This window comes from Nerophis lumbriciformis, linkage group LG20 (assembly GCF_033978685.3).
Source record: "Nerophis lumbriciformis linkage group LG20, RoL_Nlum_v2.1, whole genome shotgun sequence".
Taxonomy (NCBI): domain Eukaryota; kingdom Metazoa; phylum Chordata; class Actinopteri; order Syngnathiformes; family Syngnathidae; genus Nerophis; species Nerophis lumbriciformis.
In genome coordinates, this window is record NC_084567.2 from 24,149,401 (window position 1) to 24,175,955 (window position 26,555).

Sequence of the window (26,555 nt, forward strand, 5' to 3'; positions counted from 1 at the left end):
CGAAAAGTACCGAAATACTTTTGGTACTTGGTATCGGTACCAACATATTGGTATCGGACAACACTAATACACACACACCGAGTACTCACTGGCAGAAACGTAGATCGGCGCTTATGCGCATGCGGCTCGAGAGCCGCGGGTTGCTGACCCCCGCTCTATGTGCATCATTTCTCATTTGTTGTAAAGTACGCTGGTCTGTAGTTGTGATATATATTTTTTGTGTTTTATTTGCATTGTAAATTAATTACAATTATAAAGTCAGTAGACTGTGAAAGCCGTGTACTTTAGAAATATGAACACTCGAAATATGCTGACATTTTTTTTCTTTAAAAGACTCCTTATATGGGCATCCAGCGTTGATGCTCCTGGAAGGAATCCAAGCCAGAGCCACGCCTCTTCCCCTGGAGGAGGCGGACCGAATAAGGACGCATTTATATTGGAGAGCACGCGCTTGGCAGCAGGGAAAGTAAAAGAAAGTGAAAGTGAATGTCTGTCAACTCAGCTGCTCGTTGACTGTCACACACCAGCTGGACTGAAAAGTTTTGTGGACTTCAGCAGTTTTATCTTTTGCTTCGTCGTATTCCTGAATTCAGCGACGTGAGTAAATACCCTGCTTGTTGTATTTAATTTATTAATTGCAACAACAACTTTGATAAATTTACTATAGAAATAGGTAAAAAAAAAAAAAAAACACTGAAAACCAGTCAACTTATTTCCTTTTGAAATGCAACTGATGCTTAATGCTGGTGACTGGATGCTGGCCACCAGCAGGGGATGCTGTGGTGAACATTAATAAAGTCCAGGACTACTGGGTGGGATGTCCATAAAGTCTGATTCTATAGGCATAAAATGCATACTTTATAGAGATATTTATTTAAAAAAAAAAGTAAATGTACGTATAATGTAAATAAACAATACAGCATTATTAATACATGTATTTATTTTTTTTAATTCATTTGTAAAAAAATGTATATATCTATATCATATATAATTGAATAAATTAACCTTTTTGTGCAATGTATGTATAGTATATGTCCAGACTTTAGGGACACGCTGTATATACCTCTTTTAGAAATCAATGACTGCTGTACTTTGTGGGGTTTTCATAACAAAATAGTAATTAGAATGAAATTAGAAGCTTAAGGGGAAACTGCACTTTTTTTCGGAATTGTTTTTGTATTGTTCACAATCATTATGAAAGACATGACAACGGATGGATTTAAAAACAAAAAAAGCATTCTAAAATATTAAATAAATGCGATCAAAAGCCTATGGGAGCCACTCAATTCTGCCTATAAGAGCCCCTAAAAAGCATCCAAATACCTCCATTAAGGTTTTATATAAATGATGTAAGTATATATGTAATGTAGTAACAAGCACATTTATAATAACATTTATTATTTAAATTTTTTGATAATTTTAAGCATACGTGGCACATTAATTTAAAAAATGCATCACGTTTGCCTTTATTTTTTCTTCATCGCTGATTCTTGCTCACTGCAGACTTTATGAGAGCCAACAAACTTAATAGTTTCAGTTTCAGTTTATTTATTTATATAGCACATGGGGCACGTGGCGAAGTTGGTAGAGTGGCCGTGCCAGCAATCGGAGGGTTGCTGGTTACTGGGGTTCAATCCCCACCTTCTACCATCCTAGTCACGTCCGTTGTGTCCTTGGGCAAGACACTTCACCCTTGCTCCTGATGGCTGCTGGTTAGCGCCTTGCATGGCAGCTCCCGCCATCAGTGTGTGAATGTGTGTGTGAATGTGTGTGTGAATGGATGAATGTGGAAATACTGTCAAAGCGCTTTGAGTACCTTGAAGGTAGAAAAGCGCTATACAAGTTTAACCCATTTATCATTTATCATTTAAAAAAACAACCCCAGTTGGCCAAAGTGCTGTACAGACATAAGAAAAGGGGCACTTAGCGTCACATTTACATCGTAACACGGAAGGATGAATAAAATACAGTAGTAAAATATACCTTCAAAGAAGTCGAGAATATATCACCTAAAATACTAAAATGTAGTAAATAAAGAATAAAACAAGAAATGAAAACAACCAATAAATAATAATATATAATAAATAACAATAATAAATAATAAAACATCACTTACTCTACAAGGTTTGCTGTCATTAGGATGCTGACTGCCAGAATGTTCATTTATTCCCATTTAAATGAAAAATGTCTCATAATCCTCAAGAAGAAACGGGGTGGGGGAGGGGCAAGTGGTGTGAACAAGTGTTTTTCGTGTCATTCTCGCCAGTTCCAGGTCCTATATGGTGGTGTCAACGTGCCCCAACTTGTCGGATTATATCAGATGAAGGCATGATTTATGATCTACAACAAACTTACAGGGAGCAGGGAAACGAGAAAGCAGCCGATCAGTCGATGATGTAAACTTAGGGACACAGGAAGTGATCACGGCGCCGCTATAAATAGTTTGTCTGCGTTAGCGTTTATAATCACAATACCACTAATATTTGGTTAATATCCAAGTCACGGAATATAAATGGAGTATTGTTGGCGCTTTTTGAATGGTTTGGAATGGTTATTTATCTAATTTTATGGGTGCAATAGTAGAGCTCCCATTGGCTCTCTTTTATTTACTGTACGTTTCTTTAATTTTTAGAATGCATTGAAAAAATCCATCCCCCGTCATGTTTTTCATAGTGATTGTGAACGAGAGGCAAAATTCCCCCAAAAAGTGCAGTTCCCCTTTAATGGCAAATATCAAGTAAAAGTAAATGTTTTCAAGTCCAAAAGACAAATAATTACAGGTGTTTCGTAAACAAGAAGATAAGGCAATATCGGTTCACTTGTAATGGTCTGTGAAGATTTCAGAAACACAATGTGCTTCTCTTCAGTCATGCTGATTACCGAGATGCCTACTTTTTTCTCTGTATTTGCTGGCGTAGAATTAATTCATTGTGTACAGAACTAGCGTATTGCAAATTTTTTGTAACTTTTTTAGTAACTGAGAATAAACAAAAACAAAACATATGGTGGGTAATAGTCGTAGTAATACAGTGTGTCCCTAAACTTTGGATGGCACCTCTGCCAAGGTTCAGCAATCTGATTTAGATCACCAATTCTGTTTCATATTCTTTGTCACACCAGCATTAACTGGCATCGATAGAGTACCCCGTAAGTAATCACCAATTCACTCTTGACAATTGTTTTCATGATAAGAATCCATAGAATTCTAGCAATTTTTATTGTTGATTGTCTCTGACTAGAAAGGACTAATCTAATTTTTTAATGAAATGAAGTTTAAGTAAAAGTAAATAACAAAATAGATATTAACCATTACCAATATATGCATGCTACACACTTATGTAACTGAAAGAATGTCAGGTAAAAGCTCAACAAAACACATTTTAATGACAATTCAAATCTTACAAGCGCTCAAATGAACAAATGTCCAAAACAAGCCAGCACATGTCAAGAATAAAATAAAACACTCATATGACTGATGAACTCCAATGGTGCTCAGTAGCAATGATGCCACTCTTTTGCGCTCTGAAGTCACGGCGTCAATGCAAAACTTCGCTCACACATGCATCCAAAACTGCCTGTACGCAAAATGTGTGGACTTTATGATTTGAGGCGTTGACATTGTTTAACACAAGTATTGTTGCGTTTGGACCAGATGTTCCTCCAAGGGAATTTAAGTTACTGGTCAATCCCAAGTTCTTTTGATGGCATATAAGCTGAGTTTGAATTATCACCAGAACAGAATAGGTATTTTGTAATTTATTTTCAAAGCTTTGAAGAGACCAGCCTAGGACAACACATTCAATGGCGTAGCCAAGTTGATCTGAAAACCTTACGGAAGCGCTTTGTTCTTCAATATGTCCCTCGCCCCCACCCTCCAGAAGTAATGCACAAGTCAATTGTTCTACTCCGAGAAGAGACAAGATAAGTTAAGAAAAAGGAGTACTTCCACTTTCCAAGCCCAAGGTAATTCAAAGTGTACCATCGGTCATGAGATGGAGAAAAAATAGAAAGAGCACAAAGAGAAAACACTAGTTATTTCAAACATGTCTATAGAAAGAAATAAGTCTTAAATATGGATGTATGTAGATATCTATCTCCGTCGGTATCCAACATTGTTGACAATATGCATAAGTCAGAAAAGATGAAATTTTATCATAGGTCTCCTTTAACTTGCTCTCGTATCCCATCTATGCTAAAGTGTGCTTATTTGGTTTGGTTTGCTGTCATTGTTTAACATTCTATTTTCACTAAATGATCACAATCTATTCTATTTTTCTATTTATTGTATTCTATCTATTCCTTCACTGTAATAATATTGGCATGTGGATTACTGGATCGTTAGCAGGACGGTTGATTGAGCGCGGTAGCGGCGGTCGTAGGTAAACTCTTTAAACAGACACTAACTTTGATTAATATGCGAGACTTTGAGAGACTTTTGAGGAGGAAATATGGTTGTGTTACAAACTTTTATGTGGTGTTGCTTCCTTATTTGTGATTACTCCAAGCTGATTTTCACATCCTACCAATGTCTTTTTTCATACGTAGCAACGGCGCCTGGGGTGAATGTGACAGCGTTTCATAATGACGGTCAGCTGGGGAAAAAAACAAAAACGATAGCCATATCATTTGTCCATAATCTTAATGGTCCTCCTGGCCTGACCCAATTTCAGTTGGAACTGGTACCAAAAAATTCTGATACTCAATATACATCCCTACTCATATCTAGTATTAAGTACTGTATTTTTCGGACTATAAGTCGCAGTTTTTTTTCATAGTTTGGCCGGGGGTGCGACTTATACTCAGAAGCGACTTATGTGTGAAATTATTAACACATTACCGTAAAATATCAAATATTATTTAGCTCATTCACGTAAGAGACTAGAGCAGGGGTCCCAAAACTACGGCCCGCTGGCCGAATCCGGCCCGACAGCGTCCAAAATCAGGCCCGCGGGAAGTCCCAAGTATGAAAAATTAAAAATTAAATTAAAAAAATTCTGTCTTTTCCTATCCACTTTGTACCGCTTGCTACTCACTGTGTCTCCTAGCCGCTCAGGCAAATCATATTGTCTAAAAATGCATTTTCTCATCGATAACGTGACATCATCGCGCACGCGGAAAGTGCCCTATATATGTCTAATATATATATATATATATATATATATATATTTTATATACATATATTTGTAATCACTGCTATGTTGAAATTGTAACTAATATTGATACTGTTGTAGATAATATTCATTTTTGTTTCACTACTTTTGGTTTGTTCTGTGTCGTGTTTGTGTCTCCTCTCAATTGCTCTGTTTATTGCAGTGTTGCTGGGTCGGGTTTAGTTTTGGAATTGGATTGTATTGTTATGGTATTGCTGTGTATTTTTTTGTTGGATTTATTAATAAAAAAAAAAAGAATCGATTCTGAATCGCACAACGTGAGAATCGCGATTTGAATTCGAATCGATTGTTTCCCACACCCCTAATATATATATATATATATATATATATATATATATATATATATATATATATATATATATATATACACACAGCCCGGCCCCCGGCCAAATTGTTTTAACCCAATGCGACCCCCAAGTCAAAAAGTTTGGAGACCCCTGGATTAGACGTATAAGATTTCATGGGATTTAGCGATTAGGAGTGACAGATTGTTTGGTAAACGTATAGCATGTTCTATATGTTATAGTTATTTGAATGACTCTTACCATAATATGTTACGTTAACATACCAGGCACGTTCTCAGTTGGTTATTTATGCGTCAAATAACGTACACTTATTCAGCCTGTTGTTCACCATTCTTTATTTATTTTAAATTGCCTTTCAAATGTCTATTCTTGGTGTTGGGTTTTATCAAATACATTTCCCCAAAAAATGCGACTTATACTCCAGTGCGACTTATATATGTTTTTTTCCTTCTTTATTATGCATTTTCGGCCGGTGCGACTTATACTCCGAAAAATACGGTATATTTACATGTTCTAATTTTATAACAATTAATGTGTTTTCTCTGCAATGACACACTACTGTATCAAAGAATGGGCAATTGGGTTTGTGAATTATTTTATATAAACGTTTTACCTTTTTTTGTAAATTGATTGCAGCGGGTCACACGGTGGCCTATACAGTCAGGATATCTTGGTTCGTATCTCCGTTTGGGCATCTGTGTGTGGCGTTTGCTTGTTTTCCCCCTGCGTGCGAGGGTTTTCTCCCCGGGGACTACAGCTTCCTCCCACGTTCCAAAAATATGCACGTTAGTTTGAATTGTAGACTCTAAAATGACCATATGTATGAATGTGAGTGTGAATGCTGTCTGTATGTACCCCTGCGATCGGCTGACGGCTAGTCGAGCGTGTACTTCGCCTCTAGACCGAAGTCAGCTGGGATATGCTCCAGCTTACCCGTGACCCTAATAAGGATAAGCAATATAGAAAATGGATAGATGAAGGTGATGATTGCAGCGTTCTGCTCCAACTGCAGGCGGTCCTCTGATGTTTTACTCAGACAGGAAAACAAGTCTTTACAATAATCAAATCTCGAGCTTACAGAGACCATAATTTCATTTTGTAGCTTTTTGAGGTTTTATTCCAGTAACAATCTACATTTTATGTTTTCATAGCACTTAAGTGTAATGTAAACATAGACGTTCTACAAGCGGCAAAGTGTGCCTGTCTCACCGCGATCAAAGATAAAATAGTTTTGTCCGGTCGAGAGAAAAACTTGCCATGGCTTTGGATCTGAGATTTCCCAAATGTCCCTCTTTCTCTGTGCATTTCTGCTCGCTATTTTCAGGCTTGTGGTTTAACAGTAACTGGACGCCCTTACAATTCCCATGCTACGGAATAATACAAAACCTCACAATAATGTCTGATTGAATGCTAAAAACGTTATGACAGACCGCCTTAAAAAAACGTAATGGAATTAAAAAAATTTCTATGAAGTATAAAACACTAAATATTGACAAAATATGAACATCACACCCCCTTTCGATCGACACATTTTACAATCGCAACAAAAATGCAACAAACAGTGAAATATGAACACGAAGGGTACAAAATAAACCCACCTACAATCTGATATATCTGATACATCACTAAGCTTTAGAACTTTGTTGTGAAAGTCTCCTTCCGCGTCTGTGGAAACGCTTCCCGCCCACACTGTTTGGTGCCTCGTCTGAGCTGCTGTGACGTAGATTATCATAGTAATTAATTAGATTACCATAGTAACTAATTAGATTACCATAGTAACTGGTATATCATCCAAAAGCGCAGATTCCAACCTTTGAAATACTTTGTATGGTTCAAGACTTGCGGTCGTGAGAAAACATGACTGCACATCATAATGGCAGCTATACTTTCCATCTTAAAGATCAAAAAAAATTATTTAGGAATGTCCGGCGGGCCAGATTGAAAAGCTTCACGGGCCGCATGTGGCCCCCGGGCCTTAATTTGCCCAGGTCTGGTATATTAGGTAGAGGTGGGGGAAATAATCGATTTTTAGATTAACCGCAATTCGGACATGGACGATTGTAAAATCGATTAGTAAACAGCAATAATCGATTTATTTATTGTGAATCATGAAATGCAGACCATTTCTAAAATTTGTCTGACTGCAGCGAGACACCTCACTGAGAGGTTCGACCAGGTCCTTTATTACAGGGCACTTATATTCTAGTTTTGCACACATTTAATGTAACATAATAAATGTAATGGCAAATAATTTAACTGCTTCTTATTACAAATGCACTGTTTTTAAATGTTGCAAGTGATAAACGCTTATTTAGTAAAACAAAACGAGCATTATAATAATAATAACTGGGATTTATATAGCGCTTTTCTAAGTACCCAAAGTCGCTTTACATGTAGAACCCATCAATCATTCACACCTGGTGGTGATAAGCTACTTTCATAGCCACAGCTGCCCTGGGGTAGACTGACGGAAGCGTGGCTGCAATTTGCGCCAACGGCCCCTCCGACCACCACCTATCTTTCATCATTCAGTTCACCGGTGTGAGTGGCACCGGGGGCAAAGGGTGAAGTGTCCCGCCCAAGGACACAACGGCAGCGATTTTTGGATGGAAAGAGGCGGGGAGCGAACCTGCAACCCTCAGGTTTCTGGCACGGTTGCTCTACCCACTACGCCATGCCGCCACCATGCTTGACGGTAGGATGGTGTTCCTGTGCTTAAAGGCCTCACCTGTTCTCCTCCAAACATATTGCTGGGTATTGTGGCCAAACAGCTAAATTTTTGTTTCATCTGACCACAGAACTTTCCTCCAGAAGGTCTTATCTTTGTCCATGTGATGTCAGATGAAACAAAAATGGAGCTGTTTGGCCACAATACCCAGCAATATGTTTGGAGGAGAAAAGATGAGGCCTTTAATCCCAGGAACACCAATTCCTACCGTCAAGCATGGTGGTGGTAGTATTATGCTCTGGACCTGTTTTGCTGCCAATGGAACTTGTGCTTTACAGAGAGTAAATGGGACAATGAAAAAGGAGGATTACCTCCAACCTAAAATCATCAGCCCAGAGGTTGGGTCTTGGGCGCAGTTGGGTGTTCCAACAGGACAATGACCCTAAACACACGTCAAAAGTGGTAAAGGAATGGCTAAATAAGGCTAGAATTAAGGTTTTGGAATGGCCTTCCCAAAGTCCTACTTAAATGTGTGGACAATGCTCAAGAAACAAGTCCATATCAGAAAACCAACAAATTTAGCTGACTTGCACCAATTTTGTCAAGAGGAGTGGTCAAAAATTCAATCAAAAGCTTGCCAGAAGATCGTGAAAGGCTACCAAAAGTGCCTTATTGCAGTGAAACTTGCCAAGGGACATGTAACCAAATATTAACATTGCTGTATGTATACTTTTGACCCAGCAGATTTGGTCACATTTTCAGTAGATCCATAATAAATTCATAAAAGAACCAAACTCCATGAATGTTTTTTGTGACCAACAAGTATATGCTCCAATAACTCTATCACAAAAAAATAAGAGTTGTAGAAATGATTGAAAACTCAAGACAGCCATGACATTATGTTCTCTACAAGTGTATTTAAACTTTTGACCACGATTGTATGAGCAAGACAAGATACATTAGAACTGTACAAGCCTGCTAAGTGAAAAAATAAATAAATGTCCCTATTTGGCAAGCAGGCATCCTTGATTTAATTTCTGTGCCTTCTAAAACCACAGAATGTTCAGAAACTTTGGCCCCAGTTGTCATAAACGTGCGGTTCAAACTTGTGTGTATACTCACCGACGGCTGGACTGAATTGTTATTATTGTCTCTCCTGACTTATTAATCTAATTGTTAATTTCCTCTTCTTGGCTGGTTACTGTCTGATGTTTCGCGGTTCCAGTTAGACTTCTGTTTTAAGTGTACAACACATTTATTCTTATCGTTTCACTACTTCACACCCAAGATAAAGGGTTGGAATTGGGGGTTAAATCACCAAAAACGATTCCCGGGCGCGGCCTCCGCTGCTGCCCACTGCTCCCCTCACCTCCCAGGAGGTGAACAAGGGCATGGGTCAAATGCAGAGGACACATTTCCCCACACCTAGTGTGTGTGTGACAATCATTGGTACTTTAACTTTAAGTTTTAAGATCCGCGCCAACATTAAAAGAAAGTTAGCTAATCGTTCTCCCATGGTTAGTTAGAACCAAACCTAGAACTGACGTTTAGAGAACGTTAGCATTAATACTGCATTTTAGAATCGTCTGTGTAACTTTATTTAGCATATGTGCCGTATTTTTCGGACCTTAGGGCGCACCGGATTAAAAGGCGCACTGCCAATGAGCGGGTCTATTCAGGTGTTTTTTTCATACAAAAGGCGCACCAGATTGTAAGGCGCATTAAAGGGGTCATATTATGATTTTTTTCTAAATTTAAAACACTATCTTGTGGTCTACATCAGTGTTTTTCAACCACTGTGCCGTGGCACACTAGTGTACCGTGAGATACAATCTGGTGTGCCGTGGGAGATTATCTAATTTCACCTATTTGGGTTAAAAATATTTTTTGCAAACCAGTAATTATAATCCGCAAATAATGTGCCGTTGTTGAGTGTCTGTACTGTCTGGAGATCGGCAGAGTAACCGTGTAATACTCTTCCATATCAGTAGGTGGCAGCAGGTAGCTAATTGCGTTGTAGATGTCGGAAACAGCGGGAGGCAGCGTGCAGGTAAAAAGGTGTCTAATGCTTAAACCACAAATAAACAAAAGGTGAGTGTCCCTAAGAAAAGGCATTGAAGCTTAGGGAAGGCTATGCAGAACAAAACTAAAACGGAACTGGCTACAAAGTAAACAAAAACAGAATGCTGGACGACAGCAAAGACTTACTGTGGAGCAAAGACAGCATCCACAAAGTACATCCGAACATGACATGACAATCAACAATGTCCACACAAAGAAGGATAAAAACAACTGAAATATTCTTGATTGCTAAAACAAAGCAAACGCGGGGAATAGCGGTCAAGGAACACATGAAACTGCTACAGGAAAATACCAAAAAAAGAGAAAAAGCCACCAAAATAGGAGCGCAAGACAAGAACTAAAACACTACACACAGGAAAACAGAAAAAAACTCAAAATAAGTCAGGGCGTGGTGTGACAGGTGGTGACAGTACACCTAATTTGAGACAAGAGCTGTATTGATGCATGGTTGGTTATGGTTTAAAGTCATATCCAACAATTGCGACAACTTTTTATTGTCAATATTGGCTGCTGAGTTTCAGTTTTTAATGATTTCTGCTGGTGGTGTGCTTCCACATTTTTTCAATGAAAAAAATGTGCCTTTGCTCAAAAAAGGTTGAAAAACACTGCTCTACATAACATGTAATGGTGGTTCTTTGGTGAAAGTGTTGAATAGATTTTATTTTACAGACCATCTTCAAGTCGCTTTCTGAGCATCTCTTCATGATGCGCCGATTTGTGGGCGGTCTTATTTACGTGGCTCTCCTTCAACAGCCCCCAAGACCCCGTAAGGGACAAGCGATAGAAAATGAATGGATGGACCTTCGACAGCGTCTTCTCCCCGTCATCTTTGTTGTAGCGGTGTAACGTGCAAGGACGGGAGTGGAAGAAGTGTCAAAAGATGGAGCTAACTGTTTTAACGATATTCCGACTTTACTTAAATCAATAGCTGAGCAGCATCTCCTCATCCGTGGCTCAATAATGCAACTTCAACGCCGGAAATGTGTCCCATGAAAAACCGTCCAACCAGAACTCTTTAATAACTAAAGTTCCTTGGGTGAATTATGTAAACCCACTACAGTTTTTAGCGCTTTGCTAGCTAGTCTACTGACAGATATAAGTAAGAACTTTACGCTACTTTAAATTAGAAATGGCAACAACGAAAGATGAATGTCACATAATAAGGTAGAGAAAAAGAAGAAGCTTATGACTACGGTGTCGGCACGGACTACAATTGCGGACGTGCGCACATTTTCAGGACTTATGCAGATCCCAAATACACATCAGCAGGTACCAGAAGGTAAGGAAAGTTGGTTTTGCATAACGCTGCAAAACCTAAATGTCTGGTATTATGTCTGCTAATAGGTGCCTGTGGAAGTCGATCCCTACCCGTTCCACATATATCACGTCACAGGAGCAAGGCGTGCCGTTTTAACAGAGTTTTATTGGCCATGCATATTCAAGCACAATCTTTCCAGAAGCTTTTCTCTCCAGTCTCTCCCAACACTTCCTCCTCCGCTGGCCGCTCACTGTTAAAGACAACAGATGATTAGATTAACACGTAACACCTGTGAAATCTAATCACCTGCCAGCTTTGTCTCGCCGTCCCGCACATGCCCCGCCTCTAGCCGATGGTGCTCCGCCCTCGACACCATTGACAGAGGCGGTGACCTTTGCTCCTGAAGGCGCGCTGATCGCACTTTCCCTCAACAGTGCCATTTTTGCCGTCCTTATACACACACCATAATAATACTCGTATGTTTAATGCGCCCACAATCCATCAAGCGGTGCCGCTTCATAGCTTACCAAAGTCGTACTAAAAACATTTTGACAGATTTTTGAGCGCCATGTGTAATGTTCTATATTCTCAATGGAACATTGAAAGTTTTGGTTGTTGTTTACTGCCATTATATTGCAGTCTACACGTATCTCTTATGTATGACTGCCATCTACTGGTCACACTTATCATTACACCATGTACCAAATAAAATTGCTTTGAGGTTAGTAAGCACAACCAGAATCATGCCGTACATTAGGCGCACCGGGTTATAACTGTTGATTTTTGAGAAAATGAAAGGATTTTAAGTGCATCTTACAGTCCGAAAAATACGGTAAATAATAATGAATTTCTTAGTATCTTAAGCAGTGTTGGTAATTACGGCATTAAATATAACGGCGTTACGAGCTGCATTATTTTTTGGGTAACGAGGAATCTAAATAATTACTGTTGCCGTTACTGAGAATGGGAAGTGGCTCGTTCCTAATGATTGGTTGGGTGAAGCGCAAGGTGTTATATTTTGGCTGAACATGGGCTGCATGCAGAGAGAAGTGGTGGGAATGATTACGCCGTTGAAAATGTGATGATGATGATGATTGGCTGGGTGGGCGGATCATGCTCTGCTCACGCACTCTCCCTGCACGCTCTGGATGACAACAAGAACGCTCCGGCTGCTGGAGTCAGGGAAATTCAATGGTTGCTTTCTCATTTTGGAATTTGGATTAATCATGATTAATCACAGGTGATTAATCGCTTGCATAATTAGAATGAGCTGAATAAAAGACCCCAATATTTGTACACAAATGCAATTTTATTGTCAAAATGTCATCCAGGAACGTTTTTAAACTTTTACATATATGTATGTCTTTATTTGCATCAAACTTGCTGACAGTTTTATCTAAAGTTATTTCAGGCTGTATTTTGGTATACAGGTGCAGAGAATTGCACTAATCAAAAGACAAATGTTCCTTTGTGTCTTTTTACCAAAGTTTAAATTTTTTGGTACCCTGTTGGGTTTTCTACTTTCAATATTTAATATTGTTACTTTACGGAATTTTGTATTCTTTTAATACATTTTAATTTCTTTGCATATCTTGAGGCTCACTGCAGTATTGAGTTGTAAAATACTGTATATAGTGTTTTTATTCTTTAATCGGTTAATATAAACTCATCAAACGCAATAGCATATAAAATAAATGAAAAATAATATCACAGTTACTTTGCTGAGTAACTAATTCTGTAATTAATTACCATTTTAAGGTAAGAGGACCAACGCTGATCTTAAGTATCATTATCTTTTAACAACACCAAAAAAATAAGTTCGTAGTAAACTTTACGAACGGATAATATAAGGACAACTGTTGGTGTGTCAGCATTGTCACCGACAGTACACAACATGTAAGAGGAGGGCGGATCAATCAATAAATTAGTGGTGTCAATTTGACACCACTAAAATTCTGGGCTCTTTCACAGTGGTTATGGTTGAAACATATTTCGAGCTGGCTCCAACATTTCTTCCTCGATGTTACAGAAAGCATGAGGATACATGCCTTATTGCCTTTTGTAAAACTCAAGAAACTCTCTCACATTGTTGTTTGATTGAATTATGTAACATGCGACTTGATGCCCGTCACAAGCTCATCCCCGAGTGTTGCCCAGGCTTGAGACGAGTAGACCTGATTGCTGTGTTAGCGGCAGTACTGTTGGGATCTTTTTGAATGGAGGGCAAATCATCACTAATCCTTTTTGGACATACTGCAATGAGAAAGTAGAAGTATTTGATGCACTACATTGTGACTGTATGCATGTTTGAAATAATCGGAATACCAATACCAAAAAACGGGACCGGACAGATGCCAGAAAGGACACAAAACATGACCACCATGTGACCACTGTATCCTTTATTTCAGTGGTTCTCAAACTTTTTTTTACTAAGTACCACCTCTGAAAACACTTGTCTTTCCAAATTCCACCATAATGACCAACATTAAAATACAGCGTCATAGGCCTTAATATTCATTCAGTATATTTAATATTTTTGGCCACTGTAGCATTAAACACAATGTGAACAGTAGCACAGTGTTTGAATATTTAATTAAGTGATTATTTGGTACGGCGTGGCGCAGTGGAAGAATGGCCGTGCGCGACCCGAGGGTCCCTGGTTCAATCCCCACCTAGTACCAACCTCGTCATGTCCGTTGTGTCCTGAGCAAGACACTTCACCCTTGCTCCTGATGGGTGCTGGTTAGCGCCTTGCATGGCAGCTCCCTCCATCAGTGTGTGAATGTGTGTGTGAATGGGTAAATGTGGAAGTAGTGTCAAAGCGCTTTGAGTACCTTGAAGGTAGAAAAGCGCTATACAAGTACAACCCATTTATCATTTATCATTTGGTGTACCACTAGATGAAGGCCGCATACCACTACTTTACTTTTTTTTTTGTACTATTTTATTTTTATTTGGTCATCAGGTCATGTAAACAGTACACTTCAAGTGCATAGCACAGCAGTGTCAAAGTCAAGGCCTGTGGGCCAAATCCGGCCCGCGAAAGAATTAAGATGATATTTGATTAGTATTAGAATTGGCCCACAGGCCACAGCCGCCTGCTGCTGTTTTGCACGCACCAATACTCCATCAGGTGCGTCCCAGGGACCCCATCAAGTCATAAAAATGGGGTCCACAGTAAATTTTTGGGGTGCCCCTCTTTTGTAACCATTTTGAAAACAAATGATAAATGTATGCATTATCCTGCTATATCTCACATTCTCTATTGTGTTTTGGAAAAAGGTTGTCGTAAACGTTACTTAATAAATTACAAAAATAATGCAAAAGAAAACAAATTTTTATGCATATGTAAATTTATTCAGTTATAAACATGAATTCACTTTCTTATTTCCTTCATGGATCTAAACTTTACCGCTACCGGTATTTTTTTTCCATATTTTTATAGTAATATTTTCAGAATGTGTTTGTTCTATTTTTGGCCAAGTAAGACAAAAAAAACAATCTGAAGTTGTCTTTATTTTTTAGTTTTAATGCCATGATTCTAATAGTCCGGCCTGCGTGTGCACAGATTTTCCTCCACGCGGCCCCTGAGCTAAAATGAGTTTGACACCCCTGGGCCATAGCAGATAAATAAATAAAAGTATCGTTTTGCATTTCCTCACCAAAAAGGTATAAGCTGAAGCTAAATGCTTATTATGCATGTCAAAATAGTGTGTGTGTGTGGGGGGGGGGGGGGGTGTATATTGTAGCGTCCCAGAAGAGTTAGTGCTGCAAGGGGTTCTGGGTATTTGTCCTGTTGTGTTTATGTTGTGTTACGGTGCGGATGTTCTCCCGAAATGTGTTTGTCATTCTTGTTTGGTGTGGGTTCACAGTGTGGCGCATATTTGTAACAGTGTTAAAGTTGTTTATACGGTCACCCTCAGTTTGACTTGTATGGTTGTTGACCAAGTATGCGTTGCATTCACTTGTGTGTGTGAAAAGCCGTAGATATTATGTGATTGGGCCGGCACGCCCCCAATATTGTTGTCTGGGTGGAAATCGGGTGAAATTCGGGAGAATGGTTGCCCGGGAGATTTTCGTGAGGGGCACTGAAATTCGGGAGTCTCCCGGGAAAATCGGGAGGGTTGGCAAGTATGACTGGGAGACGCAACTGCTCTGTACTTCTCCCTACGTCCGTGTACCGCTCCGTACAGCGGCGTTTTAAAAAGTCATGAATAACGATAACGATAAGGATAACGATAATTTCCGATATTACATTTTAAAGAATTTATCGGCCGAAAATATCGGCAGTCCGATATTATCGGACATCTCTACTCACAAGTATAAAACTACTTTTTTAAAGTAATAATTTCTTACTTCAAGCATGAAAAGAAAAATCATGATGCCGAGCGCATAGCATTATGTCAAGATAATGGCACTAGCATTTACTTAATTTAAGAATATTTTTCAACATATTGAGCAAAAAGGTCTCTTTTTTTTTTTCAACCAAGAAAAGTGCAATTGTTATTAGTGAGAATATACTTATTTTAAGGTATTTTTGGGGTCATTGAGGTTAGCTAATTTGACTTGTTTTGGAAAGTCTTGACAAGCCAAATTTTCTTGTTCTATTGGCAGATAATTTTGCTTAGTTCAAATAAAATACCCCTCATTTTTGTACTTTTTTTTCTTGTTTTTGAATACTAACTTTTTGCAGTGTACTGTGTGTTTTTTTTGCTTTTTCTCTCCATTTCTTTTCTTTTTCTTTTAAATTGTAATTTTACTGCCTATTTTACATCATGGCCAGGGGACTACAGATGAAAACTAGCCTTCTGGCTAATTCTGGCTTTTTTTTAACCATGTGTAGTCATGTGTTTTATGAAATTGCATTGTCCCCTTTGAAATAAACTAATCTAATCTAGAGTCTCTGTCAAATTCATAGTACTTGATCACATGCATTTTTAAGCATGCAAATACATGCATTTACCAATACATACATATGAATACATACATATGAATATATATATATATATATATATATATATATATATATATATATATATATATATATATGTATATTTACATACACACATCTACACATACCATATACAATTGTTCAAATGCACAATTTTGCATATACTTTTTTCCTTTTTTTCCCTTCCCCTTCCTCTTTCTCTCTCTTTCCTCACTTTCCTTCCCATCCCTTTCTTCCCACATCATATTCCACAATATAGTAAAGTAAAGAAGTAATGTATATGTACAAAGAAGTTAGTAATGTATAGGTATATAAACATGATACTATCATGTTCCACGTCTATTGATCGTACTTATTACTACTCACAGCACATCTATGTACTTATTTATAGTCTTGTTTTAAAAAAAAAAAAAGTTAAACACATGAATTGAGCTGCACATTCTCAGTTCCTTTCCGCAGCATTTTCGACAGGTTTACCCCTTTCACAGATACACAATGTTCTCTGGAGGTAGTTCTTGGCCATGTTGTTTGAAACATATCTGCATTTCTGAGTTCATACACAGTGTCTTTGGTCACAAACAACTTCTGAAGACATTGTGGAAGTAGATTGTTGTGAGCTTTGAACAAAACCAATAGAGTTTGAAGGTGTAAAGATTAATAAATAGGGCGTTGATAGCCTCCCGGTACACTGCTGTCATAATTATTGTTATGACTCTTTTCTGCAGGATAAAAATTGGATTAACATGAGTTTTATAAGTGTTTCCCCATACCTCCACACAGTATGACATGTATGGGACTATGAGGGAACAATATAGTACATCGCCCAAAACCAGTGAAGTTGGCATATTGTGTAATTTGTGATTAAAAACAGAATACAACTTATATTTAATTGAATAGACTGCAAAGACAAGATATTTAATGTTCGAACTGGGAAACGTACTTTTTTTGCTAATAATCTGTAACTTAGAATTTCATGGCAGCAACACGTTGCAAAAAAGATGGCACAGGGGCATGTTTACCACTGTGTTACATGGCTTTTCCTTTTAACAACACTCAGTAAACGTTTGGGAACTGAGGAGACACATTTTTTAAGCTTTTCAGGTGAGATTCTTTCCCATTCTTCATATTGCGCCACACAATTTCAATGGGAGACAGGTCTGGACTGCAGGCAGGCCAGTCTAGTACCCGCACTCTTTTACTATGAAGCCACGCTGTTGTAACACGTGGCTTTTCATTGTCTTGCTGAAATAAGCAGGGGCGTCAATAATAACGTTGCTTAGATGGCAACATATGTTGCTCCAAAACCTGTATGTACCTTTCAGCATTAATGGTGCCTTCACAGATGTGTAAGTTACCCATGCCTTGGGCACTAATACACCCCCATACCATCACAGATGCTGGCTTTTGAACTTTGCGCCGAGAACAATCCGGATGGTTCTTTTCCTCTTTGGTCCGGAGGACACAACGTCCACAGTTTCCAAAAACAATTTGAAATGTGGACTCGTCAGACCACAGAACACTTTTCCACTTTGCATCAGTCCATCTTAGATGAGCTCGGGCCCAGCGAAGCCGGCGGCGCTTCTGGGTGTTGTTGATATGTCTTACTTAGATTCAAGGATAATTTGTTTACATCAAACCATGTCTTGAGTTTGCTCATTTCTCTTTCCTTTGTAGATTTTTACCAATTTATAGTGTGCGTAGTATATTTGACCACCGGTGCTGATTATTTGTTTTTTTAAATATGTTACTAACACTTTTAGATTAATCGCAGTGAATTACTTCCTTGCATAGTTTTGATTAATTTCAAGAAAACACAACTGCAATTTTACTGTACATATAGGAATTGTTTTACTTTTTTTTTTCTTTACTCAGATACACGTAATTTATTTGTTTGAAACATGGTAACAGTTTTATCTAAAGACCAGTCGGGATGAATTATGAAGTAAAATTTCAGTCATCTTTGCACCGATTGACCCGATCACTGACCGTAACAAACCAGTGCTGATTAAAGTAAAGGAGCATATCCGTGTTTATACATGATTAATGCATTCATTTTTGTGTTATTAATGCATTCATTTTTGTGTTATTAATTTCCTGAACTTTTACATCCCTAATTTGAACAAACAGTGTTCAGTCAGACCTCTGGACTATAAGTGACTATATTTATTTAAAAAAGCCACGCAAAAAAAAAAAAATGCAAATATGAAAAACATAAAACTAACACGACTACCTGTCCTTTTTCCCCTCTTGTCTTGTCCTGCTTTAGTTGTTATGGTGAACAGCAGGGTGGAGGCGCCCTCAGTGGCAGTGATGGGCAGCGGCGGGGCGACAGCAGGCAGGTCGTGCGCAGGATGCGGAGGTCGAATCGTGGAGCGCTTCCTCCTCTTCACCATGGAGCAGTACTGGCACACGCGCTGCCTCAAATGCTCCTGCTGCCACGCTCAGCTGGGCGAATACAGCAGCACCTGTTTCAGCAAAGGTGGCATGATCCTCTGCAGAAACGATTACATCAGGTCAGCATAGCTCCCACTCTGTGGAACACAAGAAACATTTATAGTATTAACCGTAATGACAGTGACGTCATTTCAAGATCAAGATCAAGAAACAAGATGCTTTATTATTGTCCATTCTTTAACATGTACAAGACACATAAGAACTGAAATTTAATTTTCGGCACAGTCCCACTAAGAGCAGACATACGTTTGCAGGGAGACAAGACGGGACCGCCAACGGGTCAGCCACTTACGGCGCTCCTTAAAAAAGGTGGGAAAGAGGTGATATTGGGAAAGGGGGGAAGAGTAAAAAAAATATCAGTCTAAGGCTGGACTCTCGGGATTGGGTCCAGACTGAGTCCAAGGGAAAAAACCTTACATAGCATGGCACACATAAACATGTTACATATAATCACAACAACTCGCAAAGAGGGGGTTGGATTTGGGGCCCTGGAGGCCGGCCTGCTGCTATAACGCGCTACTAGCCATCTATAACCTCAGGAATTAAGCAGTGGTGAAGGCGTTGGTTGAGGAAAGGGCGGATGCGTGCATGTATGCCCAATTAACTTGGGTGTGATGTTGAAATGTTTTTGTGGACTGGGGCCGATCTCAAAGTTCGACACCAGGTGTTTGTTGAGAAAAATGGAGGTCAAAAGCGTCCATCGTTGAGGTGTCCTCGGGGGTGTTTTTCAGAACAGCCTGTTCCTGATAGCGTCAAGGCCATTCGAGGGAGTCAAATCGTAGATTAGGATGTTGTTTCTTATTCGAGCAGTCAAAACAATGACTTGCCTGCTCTATGTGTCCGTGCTGGTTTCTCTCAAATTCAATTCAATTCTCCTTCTCAGCAAACTTCTCCATGATGTGATCCATTTTGCGATTCAGTTCAGAAATCGCCACAGTCTGTGTTCCCACAGCCCGGCCCAATCCTTCCATTGTGACAAACAGCCGTTGGGCTCCTTGAGTGGCTGCCATCGTCTTCCGAATTTGACGATACACCAGAGCAATGCCCAGCCCAATCAGCAGGTGCCCCGCGATCACGGTTCCAAATAAGTAGATGTCTTCCACGTCCTCGATGGAAAGGACTAAGAGGCGCATGATTCTCCATTTATCCCAGGAGTCTCATGTACCCCGCAGCAATGGTTCCATCAGGGCAGCCAGGCTCCCCCGAACCTCTTTTCCTTGTCGAAAAGACTTTCTCAATTGCGTCGAGAGTCCAGCTGATCATATCCATGTTTGATGTTTAGATTTGAGGACAGCGCAAAGAAAGAGGCTTCAAAAAAGTTCAGACAAGACAAAACGAAAAGAGCAAGCAGGGAAGGAGGGAGCGGAGAAAAATGCGACCGCCCTCACCAGAGGCAAGACAGAAAAATTTGCCAGTGTAACACAATAACAGACGACAACAACACAAACTTGTTTTACTTCTGACACGATACCGATATGAGAGCCTTGAGTATTGGCCAACATTAACCCTTGTGTGGTGTTCGGGTCTGTGGGACCCGTTTTCATTTTTTATTAAAAGAAAAATGATACAATTAATTAATTTTTCAAACTGAGACTCACTGACTTTGGCTCATTTTTTGTGAAGAACATATATCAGAATACATATTTAATGACCACACACCATACACCCTCCCTACACATTTCTATTACATATAAGATGTCCAGGTCCACTGGACCCGGGGCTAATAGAAGTGTGTAAATTGATGTACTGTGTACCACACACACACACACACACACACACACACACACACACACACACACACACACACACACACACACACACAGCAGGCCGAGACAGGAGGAGGACAGAGTGTAGGTACACAGAACATCAGAGGGTCAAATGTGCGAGAAAATGAGAGCAGACAGTGTTGACAAACAATGTTGCAACCTTGTGTGGAAACCGCAGGTGCAGAAACACCAAAGAAGAATCCCTGTGGGATGCAGAAACTGGCAGAGAAATTTTCCGTGCAACGTTCATATTGTTGTTACTCAGCCAGCGTTTGTGGGTCTGATGGACCCGTTGAATTTTATGGCTTTCAATGCCTCACAATCAAATACTTTTATGTTAAAATACTGAACAGATGTTTATTGGGATAAGGTAAATATCTGTTCAGTATTTTAACATAAAAGAGTTTGATTGTGAGGCATTAAAAGCCACAAAATGCAACGGGTCCATCAGACCCACAAATGCTGGCTGAGTAACAACAATATGAACATTACACAAGGGTTAATATTGGGGGATACACAGGGAGCGTATGCACATACACAAAAGCAGCAACTGACATTTTGCAGCCTTGTTGTTGTTATGATAGAATATATATTCAATGAAAGCTAATGTTAGCTATTCAGATCACTATCACACAAAGCTAATGCCCTTGTGTTTTGTGCGGGCGTAGTTACATCTTTGCGTGTTGAAAGTTTTAAGAGGGTGGAATATAATGCTTACAACTAGAGATGTCCGATAATGGCTTTTTTGCCGATATCCGGTATTCCAGTATTGTCCAACTCTTTATTACCGATTCCGATATCAACCGATACCGATATATACAGTCGTGGAATTAGCACATTATTATGCCTAATTTTGTTGTGATGCCCCGCTGGATGAATTAAACAATGTAACAAGGTTTTCCAGAATAAATCAACTCAAGTCATGGAAAAAAATGCCAACACGGCACTGCCACATTTATTATTGAAGTCACAAAGTGTATTATTTTTTTTAACATGCCTCAAAACACCAGCTTGGAATTTGGGACATGCTCTCCCTGAGGTGGGGGGTTAGGGGGTAGCGGGGGGTGTATATTGTAGCGTCCCGGAAGAGTTAGTGTTGCAAGGGGTTCTGGGTATTTGTTCTGTTGTGTTTATGTTGTGTTATGGTGCAGATGTTCTCCCGAAATGTGTTTGTCATTCTTGTTTGGTGTGGGTTCACAGTGTGGCGCATATTTGTAACAGTGTTAAGGTTGTTTATACGGCCACTCTCAGTGTGACCTGTATGGCTGTTGACCAAGTATGCAGCATTCACTTGTGTGTGTGAAAAGCCGTAGATATTATGTGATTGGGCCGGCACGCAAAGGCAGTGCCTTTAAGGTTTATTGGCGCTCTGTGCTTCTCCCTACGTCCGTTTACCACTCCGTACAGCGGCGTTTTAAAAAGTCATCAATTTTACTTTTTGAAACCGATACCGATAATTTCCGATATTACATTTTAAAGCATTTATCGGCCGATAATATCGGCAGTCCGATATAATCGGACATCTCGACTTACAACACATTGGAAAGATAACGCCTCACATGACGGTTGCAAACAGTCCCTTTAACTGCTGATTCTTGTTGCTAACCAGCACAGCAGCACCTACTGAAGGAACGAACATAAATTGAAGAGAAACAAATACAGTCATACAGGAGACAGTGGAGGAGATGTGGGAAACAGCAACAGGAAGGTAGTGTTGTCTGCGTGCAAGCGTGGACGGCAGTAGAGAAAAGACTGACTCCCAGTTGCAAACCGCTCAACTTAAGAGGCTGATGAGGCAATCCCCCTCAGGTGCCACGCCTCCAGCCGGCCTGAGAACGTCTGGAGAGAGAGAGAGGCAACCAGGCAGTGTGGCAAAACACAACATTTAACAACATTTATATCATGTGCGGTCATCTGTGCACTGCAAAAAGTCAGTGTTCAAAAACAAGAAAAAAAAATACAAAAGTTAGGGGTATTTTACTTGAACTAAGCAAAATTATCTGCCAATAGAACAAGAAAATTTGGCTTGTCAAGACTTTCCAAAACAAGTAAAATTAGCTAACATCAATGAACCCGAAAATACCTTAAAATTAGTATTTTCTCGCTAATAACAAGTGCACTTTTCTTGATAGAAAAAACAAATATGAGACATTTTTTCTCAATATGTTGAAAAATATGCTAGTGCCATTATCTTGACATAATGATATGCACTAGGCATTACATTTCTTGCATTTTCCCATCGATAACATGACATCATCGCGCCAAGTGCGTGCTCTTTCAGTCAATTAGTGCGCAAGGAATATATATATATATATATATATATATATATATATATATATATATATATATATATATATATATATATATATATATATATATTTACAGCCCGGCCCCCTACCAAATTTTTTTTTATTGTAATTTTGAAGAATTTATCTGAATGTGCATGAACTATTTCTGTTCAAAATTGTTTGAAATGTCACATGTTAAATGTTTAAATATTAAATGTCAGTTTACTGTACTGTGCCAACTGTACTACTACACGAGTACGTGTGTTCTATTGTTTCATTGAAAATAAAACAGCAAAGTTCATTTGGCTGTCATCCGGCCAACACGCCGGATTGTAGTCAGCTGGAGGCGTGTCTTAATGAAATTAAACAATGGATGTCCGCTAACTTCTTGCAACTCAACGCCAAGAAAACGGAAATGCTGATTATCGGTCCTGCTAAACACCGACATTTATTTAATAATACCACCTTAACATTTGACAACCAAACAATTACACAAGGCGAATCAGTAAAGAATCTGGGTATTATCTTCGACCCAACTCTCTCGTTTGAATCACACATTAAGAGTGTTACTAAAACGGCCTTCTTTCATCTCCGTAATATCGCTAAAATCCGTTCTATTTTATCCACTAGCGACGCTGAGATCATTATTCATGCGTTCGTTACGTCTCGTCTCGACTACTGTAACGTATTATTTTCGGGTCTCCCTATGTCTAGCATTAAAAAATTACAGTTGGTACAAAATGCGGCTGCTAGACTTTTGACAAGAACAAGAAAGTTTGATCATATTACGCCTATACTGGCTCACCTGCACTGGCTTCCTGTGCACTTAAGATGTGACTTTAAGGTTTTACTACTTACGTATAAAATACTACACGGTCTAGCTCCGTCCTATCTTGTCGATTGCATTGTACCATATGTCCCGGCAAGAAATCTGCGTTCAAAGAACTCCGGCTTATTAGTGATTCCCAGAGCCCAAAAAAAGTCTGCGGGCTATAGAGCATTTTCTATTCGGGCTCCAGTACTATGGAATGCCCTCCCGGTAACAATTAGAGATGCTACCTCAGTAGAAGCATTTAAGTCCCATCTTAAAACTCATTTGTATACTCTAGCCTTTAAATAGCCCCCCTGTTAGACCAGTTGATCTGCCGTTTCTTTTCTTTTCTCCTCTGCTCCCCTTTTCCTTGAGAGGGGGGGGGCACAGGTCCGGTGGCCATGGATGAAGTGCTGGCTGTCCAGAGTCGGGACCCGGGGTGGACCGCTCGCCTGTGCATCGGCTGGGAACATCTCTGCGCTGCTGACCCGTCTCCGCTCGGGATGGTGTCCTGCTGGCCCCACTATGGACTGGACTCTTACTATTATGTTGGATCCACTATGGACTGGACTCTCACAATATTATGTCAGACCCACTCGACATCCATTGCTTTCGGTCTCCCCTAGAGGGGGGGGGTTACCCACATATGCGGTCCTCTCCAAGGTTTCTCATAGTCATTCACATCGACGTCCCACTGGGGTGAGTTTTTCCTTGCCCGTATGTGGGCTTTGTACCGAGGATGTCGTTGTGGCTTGTGCAGCCCTTTGAGACACTTGTGATTTAGGGCTATATAAATAAAGATTGATTGATTTATTGATATATATATTTACAGCCCGGCCCCCTACCAAATTTTTTTTTATTGTAATTTTGAAGAATTTATCTGAATGTGCATGAACTATTTCTGTTCAAAATTGTTTGAAATGTCACATGTTAAATGTTTAAATATTAAATGTCAGTTTACTGTACTGTGCCAACTGTACTACTACACGAGTACGTGTGTTCTATTGTTTCATTGAAAATAAAACAGCAAAGTTCATTTGGCTGTCATCTATTTTAATTATGAGACACATTTGTGTCAAAGTCACGATTTTTTATTTCATGCTTGAAATCAGAAATTCTTACTTTAAAAAAGTAGTTTTATACTTTGCAACAGTTGATATTCTAGTTTCAAGCATGTTTTACTCAATATAGGTCATAAAATCTCAGTAACAAGCTGTAATATCTTACTGAGATCATTTAGGACCAAAACACTTAAAACAAGTAAAACACTAACATAAAATCTGCTCAGTGAGAAGAATTATCTTATCAGACAGAAAATAAGCAAATATCACCTTTATTTGAGATATTTAATCTTACTTAGATTTCACTTTTTGCAGTGTGTCAGTAGAAATGTCCACGTTTCAGCCTACAAGAATTCCACTTCCAACTAGAGAAAACATGCTTCAGTGAATTGCATATGAGTTTTACATTTGACACACGCACACTCACATAGACTATAATTGTAGTTTAAGAACCATTCAAAAATAGCAACTAAAGAAATCAGAAGTTACTCACAAATCACTCGGTGCTTGAGGAGTTTTTCCACGGACTACTTACTCTTACTCAATTATTTTAATGACTACTTTTTACTTTTACTTGAGTTATAACGGTACTCTTGAGTACAATTTTTGGGTACCTCTGCTCATTACAAATTCCTTCATTACAATTCACTCACAGAGATCCAATAATAAAGAGTGCAATATTGGGACAGGGCAAGACGGTAGGTGTGCAATACGGGGGGAGTGTATTGTGTGATCTCATAGCTAACTGATATACCTGCGCACTGTTCACTGTCGTCACTGTATTGTTGGATGAACTGTATGTATGTATGTATGTATGTATGTATGTATGCATGTATGTATGTAAAACGCTGTGTCTTGATGTCCAAGACAAATTTCTCCTCTGAGACAATAAAGCTATTTATTATTATTATTATTATTATTATCATTCTGGCAGCAAAGAAATAAAGTGTAAGCCTTGAGTTGAGGGAAAGACTAGACAATTGTCATAACAAATATTTCCTGTAGCTTCGATTATTGTAAAAAGTCTGCTTTTTATCTTCAGTTTCTATAACAACGTCAGGTGAAACTGATGAATAAATTGTGTTGTGGTTTGTGTTTGCAAAATGTGTCTGTGCAGGCTGTTTGGACACAGCGGAGCTTGCAGTGCATGTGGACAATCAATCCCTGCCAGTGAAATGGTGATGCGGGCACAAGGAAACGTTTACCACCTCAAGGTGAGTACATCTCAGTCTTGACGCATAACATTTATTCATGGGTATGCTCTGCAGACAAAACGACTAAAAAAAACTATTTTATCTATCAGTGTTTTATTTGTGCAACTTGTCGGAATCGCCTGGTCCCCGGTGATCGCTTTCACTACATCAACGGAACCATCTTTTGTGAGCACGATCGGCCAGGAGATGGACTGCTCAATGGACACGCCGCTCAACTGCAAGCTAACAGTCTGATGTCCGACCAAAAGGTAAATTGCAAGTTTGCACTTTTAGACAGACGTGTAAGCAAAATAGGAAAAACTTTTACTATTACATTTGCAGATACATGCTTGTTGATAGCGACAATATTGTGTTCCAGTTTGTGCCATTACTTTTATACAGTGCTGTATTTCTCTGATTTTGTAGATTATTTTTGTTAAAAGCCTACTGAAATGCGATTTTCTTATTTAAACGGGGATAGCAGGTCCATTCTATGTGTCATACTTGATCATTTCGCAATATTGCCATATTTTTGCTGAAAGGATTT

At 39.2% G+C, this 26,555-nt stretch overlaps 1 protein-coding gene and 1 long non-coding RNA gene across 2 annotated transcripts in view; one reads left to right on the top strand and one right to left on the bottom strand.

Moving 5' to 3' along the window:
• The first annotated feature begins 460 nt into the window (after positions 1-460).
• The window catches only part of lmo4a (LIM domain only 4a), a 30,240-nt gene continuing 4,145 nt past the window's right edge, over positions 461-26,555 (top strand). The window contains exons 1-4 of the mRNA XM_061980620.1: positions 461-597; positions 18,702-18,948; positions 25,933-26,029; positions 26,119-26,277. Coding sequence (XP_061836604.1) covers positions 18,707-18,948; positions 25,933-26,029; positions 26,119-26,277 — 498 coding nt within the window. The 5' untranslated portion in view covers positions 461-597; positions 18,702-18,706. The remainder of the gene's footprint in view (positions 598-18,701; positions 18,949-25,932; positions 26,030-26,118; positions 26,278-26,555) is intronic.
• LOC133619542 (uncharacterized) overlaps positions 18,857-26,555 on the bottom strand; it is a 28,179-nt gene continuing 20,480 nt past the window's right edge. The window contains exon 4 of the long non-coding RNA XR_009817433.1: positions 18,857-18,966. This is a non-coding gene — a long non-coding RNA (uncharacterized lncRNA). The remainder of the gene's footprint in view (positions 18,967-26,555) is intronic.